This window comes from Cryptotermes secundus, unplaced genomic scaffold (genome assembly GCF_002891405.2).
Source record: "Cryptotermes secundus unplaced genomic scaffold, Csec_1.0 scaffold1863, whole genome shotgun sequence".
In the NCBI taxonomy this organism is placed as follows: domain Eukaryota; kingdom Metazoa; phylum Arthropoda; class Insecta; order Blattodea; family Kalotermitidae; genus Cryptotermes; species Cryptotermes secundus.
Window position 1 is genome coordinate 19,114 of NW_019725440.1, and position 8,960 is coordinate 28,073.

General features: G+C 39.7%; 1 protein-coding gene across 5 annotated transcripts in view; it reads left to right on the top strand.

Annotated features, from left to right (window-relative positions):
• The first annotated feature begins 207 nt into the window (after positions 1 to 207).
• The window catches only part of LOC111863447 (acyloxyacyl hydrolase), a 27,000-nt gene continuing 18,247 nt past the window's right edge, over positions 208 to 8,960 (top strand). The window contains exons 1-3 of one of the 5 annotated variants that reach the window (XM_023849790.2): positions 208 to 471; positions 1,965 to 2,121; positions 4,009 to 4,144. In XM_023849790.2, coding sequence (XP_023705558.1) covers positions 384 to 471; positions 1,965 to 2,121; positions 4,009 to 4,144 — 381 coding nt within the window. In that variant the 5' untranslated portion in view covers positions 208 to 383. Of the gene's footprint in view, positions 472 to 509; positions 855 to 1,964; positions 2,122 to 2,925; positions 3,056 to 4,008; positions 4,145 to 8,960 lie in introns of those variants that run through there. The other 4 variants (XM_023849791.2, XM_023849792.1, XM_033751070.1 and 1 more) reach the window with 4 other exon arrangements.

Consider the following 8,960-nt stretch of genomic DNA (forward strand, 5'->3'; position numbering starts at 1 on the left):
GCAGCAGCGTTTCACCAAGGTTTCATGGCGGCCTTGTTGCCAACCAATAACATGGGAGTTAAACGGGGCTGGTTAGTATCGCCCGTATAGCCTGTTTCAGGTATACGTAGTAATCCATGAGTCCATGACGTCCATGAGCTCCATGAGGATACGGAAGTCTGCGACTTGCAGGTTGTGTCTGTGACTACTTTTTATATGAAGGCACGGAACAGTTTCCTTTTAGAAAGTAACTTTGATGTCCAAGTTATACTTAAGGGATACTTTAAATTATGGAATGAAATTGCTGTTATAGTGTCGCAGATAGTTACGTAACAAAGCTGACTTTTTTTTCAATTGAATGTTGGTGTGTGGTGGTGCAGTTAGTTCCTGTGTAATTCATACTAATGCACTTCGCTGTGAAATATGTTCTGACATTTCTTTTGGCCTGTGATGTGGACGGAAGGGGAATAAATGGAGGAGTTTCCTGTGCAGGTGATATCGCATATTTATTATGTTAATTAGGTGGCAAATGTGACGTGGGTTCATCAGGCTGCGGTGATAGTCCTCCACATAACCCAGAACGTGGAGTGTCATTTCTTGTCTTTGAGTCTTGTGTTCTAATAAGGTGGAATTTTTGGGGGGCATTACACACGTAATCTAATAGATGTCTGTCTTGTGGAATATAACGCAGTGTGGTCCTGTGAAAGTCGTAGTTTCTGGGGAAACTGCCATCTTCAGGGCCGAAGAGTAAGCCAAGCAAGAGGCCTGCATGAAACAGGCAATTGGCGTACAGTCGACGCAGAGGATGGAAGTGATGTGTTCCTTAGAAACATCTGTTGACTTGTGCTGAACTTTGTGGGCATTTTTCCAAGAAGGTAGAACTTTTCATAGCCATTGCTGTGAGAAACCCGAATCCAACATAAACCAATAGATTTTCGGTAGTATGCAGCTAATCACCAAACACACATGACAGGGAGGACCATTTTATTCTGCTGCCTTCTGTTGGAAGAAAATACCATTGTCTAGCAATCATGGAGCTAGACTGTTGATGTGTTCTGGCCTCATTTGTCCAGTAGATTGTTCAAAGCTCTTCCACAGTTCATTGATCCATGTGGTTTTTAATGTTATAATCATTTCAGAAGTCCATCTCTTTGCCTTCTGTTGACATGTATCCAGTTGTTCATATACTTTGACATTTTGTCCAGTATGGTTTCAGTTCTTAATACTTTTAATGTATCTTCATTTCTTTTATGGTCCATCCAAGTATATGCTATCTATGATTTCATAAATTGAAATTTGGCTACTGTAATTTTGTTCTTTCTTATCCAGTATGAATATATGTTCTTATTTTTGCCAGTGCAGGATTCAGAACGTTAATATAAATTTAGGCTCTGGAGGTCTTCTTATAGGTGGGGGGGGAGGAAATTCTTGCCTTACAAATGGAGCCTGCAGTATGGTGAATGGTGTTAGAGTCAGATTGATGCTGTAGTTTCACAGGACTTCATATAGGCAAGGGGTATGCATAAGCATCATAGCATGAATGCCAAAGAGGCTTGGAGATAAAGCTCCACACTTTCTTCAGAATGGTAGCAGTAGTAGGTAGCAAGTGTCCCTGCTTCATGATGCAGACACAAATCACAGGAGAAAGCGTTCCAAATATCCATTGGATAGGAGGCTGGGCAAGTAGACAGGATGGAGAAGAAATCATTTCCCCTTCCAGGAATTCAATTCCAGCCAACCATCACACTTACTATCCCATTTATCCTGGCTTCTGAGAAAGCAGATCATTAATGCTTTTCCTATATCCTTTCTAATTCACAACATTTTATTGTCTTTTATGATTTTTCATTTATCAGTTACACATGCTGGAAAATAAAATTTCCTCTCCAGCAAGCTTAAAATAATCAAAGAAAAATATTGAGTAATGGTGTTAGATTTTAATGATAAAAATAAGCATAACATCTGAGTTTTTTTTTTCCCCCCAGCTTGCACCATAGTTACAGGAATTGTTGGCCAGCTTGCACAAATTCATAATGAAACTATATTGGCTGCTTCTATGAGACTTTGTGAAGTGCTTCCATCTGCAGTTGAAGAGCATTGTATTAATGTCATTAAAACCTTGGAGCCGTTTCTCATAAATCCGTAAGATACTAGTTTTATTGACTTTATTATTCTCATGTAACAGATTGACCTTTCTGCAAGTTTAGCAACATAATCCCAACATTTTCACAGATGTAATTACTTTTATGTAACGTATAAGTTGACAGGCGTGAGACTTTGTTGTTGTTGAATTGTGTTTGGTTTGTTTTTTCATGGTCATTGGATGATAATGAAGACTTATTGATATTTTGTGATTGTATGTTACACTTATAAATTTTGTGGTGTGTCTTGAAGATATTTCTGACTGTATAATTATAGTAATAATTTATGACTGCTAAGATAGTCTTGGTGTTTTGTGTGTCAGCCATTGAAAGTGTCCTTGCTACATGAAGACTCAGATCAGAGTAACCACACATTACTGAGTAGACTGTACTTTTGTTCAAAAACCATAAAGATAACTGAAAATTTTAAAAGGTGTTTGATTTCATGGTAATTTTTAAGCCTGCAAAATATCTGTCCCAGATTGGCTGTTGAAACTGAATTGGCTCCACATTGGGGTTCTTGGAATATAGATCAGTGAAGGCTGCATGAATTCATGATTGGAAATATCACAGAAGATATCCCCACCAATCAGTACTGACAGTTACTTTTTTGACCATAAGTTAAGGACATAGTTGTATACTTAACTAGCATGTATCTCACATATATTATGTAATCTTGCAATGTGTTATTATTCTAAAAGTCTTTGATTTTGCCACACACAAACTATTCTTTTTAGTATGTGTTTAAAAAGTACTGTGTTACTTGTAAATTTATGACATAAAATTAACATTTTGAACTGTACAGGTTTTGGTTTTGTAGGAGTTTCAATAGTGTCATCGATATAGCAATTGGCTATGGGCAGGATGACAAAGAGTCCCAGTAGGGGTGGGGTCAAGAATTTTCTGCACTCCACGTCGTCCTGTTCAGCTCTGAGGTAAAGCGGCAGGGGCGCGAAGTTGACCACTCAACTCCAACTAGTGCTGAGTTTAAGAAAATGTGGATCTATACATTCACTCCCTCATATGCCTTTATGGCATAGTGCTTAGTTAATTAAGCATAAGGATAACTTTATGTACTTTACTTTTAGTTTTGGGCTTTGGTTTGTTAGATCCCATAATCAGTAGTTCTACTGCTGTTGCCATTGCAAAGTGTGTAGCAATATTATAGAAGAGATTAAAGAATTTTAATTCCAATTCCAAAAAAAATAGTTTACTGCAGATGACTGATACTGCATCTACACATAATATATCAGAATACAGTGATGATGTTTTCCAATAAATCAAGCAAGTCGTGATTAAGGAAACAAATACAGGATTATACCACATTAGGTCATTATTTCCAGTCCTGGTATCAGTCATATTGTTGCACCTTATTTCAGTCCAAATTCTTGTACATTTTACTGCTGAGGTTGATTGATTTGCAGTAGCAAATGTCTTTAATTTTATGTTTTAATAATTAAGTTAAACTATAATTCAGTAGTTGTAATCCCTATAAGGACACATCTAGATTCTTGCATAACATATTTTGCATTCAGTGTTCGACAAAATGAGTGTATAACTCCAGACATGCACATGTGTCAGAGTTTAAGTAATTGGGGTCATAGGTTGAGTAGCCATCATCATATAGAACCATCTCTCATTAACTCATTCAGACTTGACTGGAAATTCATCAGACTCTGTGCATACCAGCCATTGTGCCTAGGAGACAAGTCTGTGCAACTAAATTTTTTAACACACTTTGAAATACCAATATTTCAGCAAAATAAATTACTACATCAGAAGTTTCTCGCTGTAGGGATGTGTTAGATGAAAAATTAAGTCATAAATGTATTAAGGAAATTCTAGCCCAGAAACTAAGCATGCATAAATATGATATATTTTGTTTCAGGAAATTTTCAGAAATATTCACTCCTGATGTTTTCTGCTATGGCATCGATGTTTGCTATCTGGACCGTGGCCAAGGTTATTGCCACCTTTTTTCAAAACCAGTTACAAACTTCAGAAATACTGTGCAAGAAATGAAGGTATAATCTATTCTTTTAAATCTTATTTGTTATTTACATTCAAGGCCATAAATGTTGCTGACAGTAATGTGACTGAGTTGTGAACATTTATAATTTGATGCTACCTCAGTAAATATTTATGATTGATTATAAATTGATCCGGCTTCAATGAAATTTCCTTCATAAATTGATTTCACCGCTGATTGTGTGATGATGATTGTAGTGGACTAGTGGCACAGGAAGTGGGAAATCTGAACTAATTACCACTCATATACTTTAGCTTCCATTAATCTATTAAAGTGCAAGCTTATGTAAATGATATGTAAACACTGATTCTCACCATTAAGGAAACACTATATTTCCTTTATGTAGATAATATGTATCATGATCTGTAACATAGAAGTACATGCTGTTTTGAAAATATTAATTTACTGAATGTTAAACCAGTTAGTCTCTGTAGGTACCAATGCCTTGTAATGCTTTTTAACCCTATATAGATTATGTGGGAATAAAAGTAGGGTCTAAAGAACAAGGACTATAATGTCTTTACAGCATGAGCTTTGGTATTGTACCTTTTATTTTCATTTTACATATCAGATCTTTCTTTTATGTAAAGGGGATGAGTGTATCGTAAAATTCCATGTGTTATTAAATGAACCTGATACCATTTCTTGCTTCCTGTCTTTCAGGTATTCACTTTAGCCTGCAAAGAATGTCCTAACTATGTACAGCTTTCCATTTTGAACATTCACAGATGTACAGTTCAATATGTACTGATTTATTTAAATTAGATGCTAGTTTGACTATTTTTTCTCTATAATGAAGTGTGGAATAATTTTGTAGGGTAATTCATCTAACAGGAAGAAGCTATTTATATTATAAAAGAAAACTGTTAGAACCATGGCAGGTGACAAATCTAGAAATTCTTGTAGAGGTCTGTGTAAGAGATTAGAGATCTTATCACTTCCATGTGAATACATATTTTTGTTAATGAACTTTATTGTAAATAGCCAAGAATATTTTCAGAGTAATTCAATTGTGTGTAGTGTTAACATAAGGAACAAGCACCCTTCATAGACCAATTACCAGTCACTCATGTTTGCAGAAAAATGTATACTTCAATCATCTAGTCTTGAAAGGTGTATGAATGAAAAGGTGCAATTTAAAGTAACACTGAAACGATGCTTAAATACACTCTCATTCTACTCTGTTGATGAATTCCCATTATCAAAAAATGACTCATATTCTACTCAAAGGTTTTTATAAATAGCACAAGTGGAAGATATTATCATGTGTTAGAGTGACTGTAGACAGGGTTTTGAATTTGATATTGGATTTATTGACCATTTAACAGGTCATAACTACAAGAACTATAACACTACTGCTGAATTACACACCCCAAATATCACTGTAACTACAGCACACACAAAGTTTTCTCTGTCTTCACTAGACATTTCCTGGTAACGGCTTCAACAATGGCTATTCCTCTGCATCTGCGCTCAAGTCCTGCCTGAATGGCGGCTCTTTTCCAACTGAGTGAGCTTTAAACCTCACATCACTTATAACCCCTCAGCATAGACCACGTAGAAAACCCAGCTGTTCTACTGTTCTTCCAGTCATTTCCATGGGAACATGTTTGCCTGTGAAGGCATCACCCAGCAATAGCTGTGTGTATTTCCTTATTAAAAATCTGTTGCCAGGCAATGAATGTTGTTTCGTTTTCCACGTCAAGGTCGCCACCCAGCAGTGGCTGGACACACTATGGCATTGATCTATATGTGTGGATCTACTTGAAGCATCTTAATACCTTACATGAACCTACTGTGTTTTATATTTTCATTTTTATGTGAATACTTCAGTTGTACTGTACATATATGTTTTTTTTTTTTGTTTTTATGACATTCCACATCTTGTGGTCATTATTAAGTAGCTTTGAATCTTTGGAATATACAAGGGTGGTTCAAGATTAACCTTGATTTTGTTTTTTCCTGAATCATGGGCACCAGAAAAATAAAGCTCATTTATGAACAGTTGGTGGCAACACTGCACTCACTGACTGGCAAGTGGCCATATGCCCCTCTTCTGCACATTAGATCTAGTACAGGATATCGGTTGATTTTATCAATCATAATGTAAAACAGTGCTATATCAGCTATGCATGAGGTCAACATTTGCCACATCAGAGAGCTGATTTTGAGAATCAGGCAAATTACAGTGCACAATATTGGAGAGGCCTGCGTCACAATGATGTGCATCAAGCAGTTTGGAGGAAAAGAACTGGGAAATTGTCAAAAATTATCATCCTACTGTATGACAGTACTTCTCCGCATGTAGCAGTTTTGAAGAAGGCAACATTGGCAACAGTGGGGTGGGAAATCTTGAACTGTCCTCATTACAGCCTAACTTAGTGCCCAGTCATTTTCATTTGTTTGGACCAATGAAGATACACCTAGGAGGACAGAAATTTAAAACTGATAACAAATTAAAATGCTGTGTCCAGAACTGGCTACACAGTCTGGATAAAACCCTTTATGCTCTTGGCATCAGTAACTTACCAAGATGACAGAAAAATTAATTGATGTAAAGGGAGAATATGTTGAGTAGGAATGAGAGTTTGGAAGTTTTGGCATATATATATATTGTGACATGCTGCGCAACGGAGAAGCCCCCCCCCCTTCAGCAGTGATGCAGCGGGTGAGTCAGCGCTCTGTCACCCCCCCTCCGCACGGTGACGTAACGCGCAACGCGCAGTGACGTAAGACGGCGTGAGGTAACAGCGTTGATAGGCTATACGCAGACACTGTTACGTGGCAATGACGCTGTTGACGCGGGCAACAGGTAACAGCGAACGGAATATAAGCCGGCTGAGCAGCAAGCGAGAGCCAGTGTGTTATCAACAGTTCTCAAGGCAGCAGCCTGCGAGTAGAGTTGAAATGTGGCCGTCGCCGAGTTCAGTTGTCGCCGAGTTCAGTTTTCGTCGAGTTAACTTGTAGCCATCCCTGGAGAGAGTTAAAGTGTATCAGCGACTGAAGACAGTTCTCCAGTCAGCAGCCTACAGTTGGAATATAGCAGCGTTCGTGGAAAGAAGAACCGGACGTGTGTGTAGTTGTGTAATTTGGAGTGTGTGATACAGGGACACTTACATAGCTCCTGTACTGTAAACGTGTAGACTACTGAAGACAGAGTGAACTGATTTGTGAATAGGGTTATAAATCGTGAAACCCCGCAACGGTGTAAACAGATTATTGCGATTAGGGTTATAAAGTGTGAAACCCCGCAACTGTGTGATCATTAATTGTAGCCGTTACTTGTAGGTTGTTGAATAAACCAGTTAACAATCTCTACGGCCTCTTCAGTAACGAAACACATTACAACTGGTGTCAGAAGTGGGATTTGGACTTACACATGTGACCAACGAGATTCAAACTCAAAACACGTTGCATTGGTGTCAGAAGTGGGATTTGGACTTACACATGTCTCAACAAATAATTGAATTATTGTGCATTGAGTATTTTACTGCTACAAAATGGAGATGCAGCAGATGATGGAAATGCTGGCAAGGATGGACGCCAACATGAAAACCCATCAAGAAGAGATGAGGGCAAACCAAGTAAAAGCAGATGCCGACCAAGTGCGGATGGAAGACAGAATGGAAGACAATCGAAAGAAAGACGAAGATTTAATGGCCAAATTAGACTCCTATCAAGAAAGGGCGGAGATCAGCCACAAGGAACTCCTAGCCAGAATGGAGGATGACAGACACTCCTGGCGAGAAAAGACTTCCGCGGAGACGAGAGGAACCCAAGCAAGGGCGGTACAACAAGAAGAGGTCCCCATAGTATACCGGTCGGAGAGACGATGGCCTGCCAAGAAATGGAGGCACGTCCAGAAGATGAAAAGCCGGCCTCAGTGCACATGACACCTGAAGCGGCAGAACTACGAGAGGTACCCATACAAGACACCGAAGAAAAGGCGCAGGGGCCAAAACAAGCAACGAAATATGAAGAATTCGACACGGGAAAACTGTGGACCCTGGATGAAGTTGGATGCCACCTGCTGGAAGACATCCCGTCGCGCGACAGTGGCACGACGTTGGAGAATTGCCTACAAGAAGGAAATTCCCCTGGGAACCTTTGGATGCCAGCGGAAAGAAGTGACCACCACCGGAACAAAGATTACAGAGGAGAATAGATGTTGGAAGTATCCTCAATGCAACACTGGCATAAAGGACAGAGGTCTGAAACGGCGACTACAAGTCAGCAGCCAATTGAAGGACCCAACCAAGAATGCCATCGGAGAGTGTAGATCAGGACAGCGATCACACCTAGGAGGGAGACGTACTCGGAAGACTACTTTCTACAAGATTGTCGGCAGGAAGATCGCGAAGCAAATAGCCGGATATTCTGTCGGATTACGACACAGCAAGGAATGGACCTTATGGAGGGGTCGACCCCCTCCAAAATGGAAAGAGAGACTTAAAGCAGAGGAGGAACCGGTAATGTAGAAGAACCGGCCTCCCCAGAGAGAGTGAATGTGCCATGGGAGAAAGCGATGGATGAATGGGATACAACTGGATCTTCTGGCGAGCTGAAAGGAAACCGCTCGAGACGAGTTGGTCTTAAGAAGGGAGTGGTTGTAACGGCCAGAGAACAGATGCTGCAAGGACAGCCTCCGAAACAAAAGAATGAAGTGCATCATTAGGCTATTCGGGACGAACAGCCTTAAGGAGGGAGCAGTGTGACATGCTGCACAACGGAGAAGCCCCCCCCCCCTCCAGCAGTGACGCGGCGGGTGAGTCAGCCGCCCGCACCCCCCCCCTCCACACCGGGACGTAAGA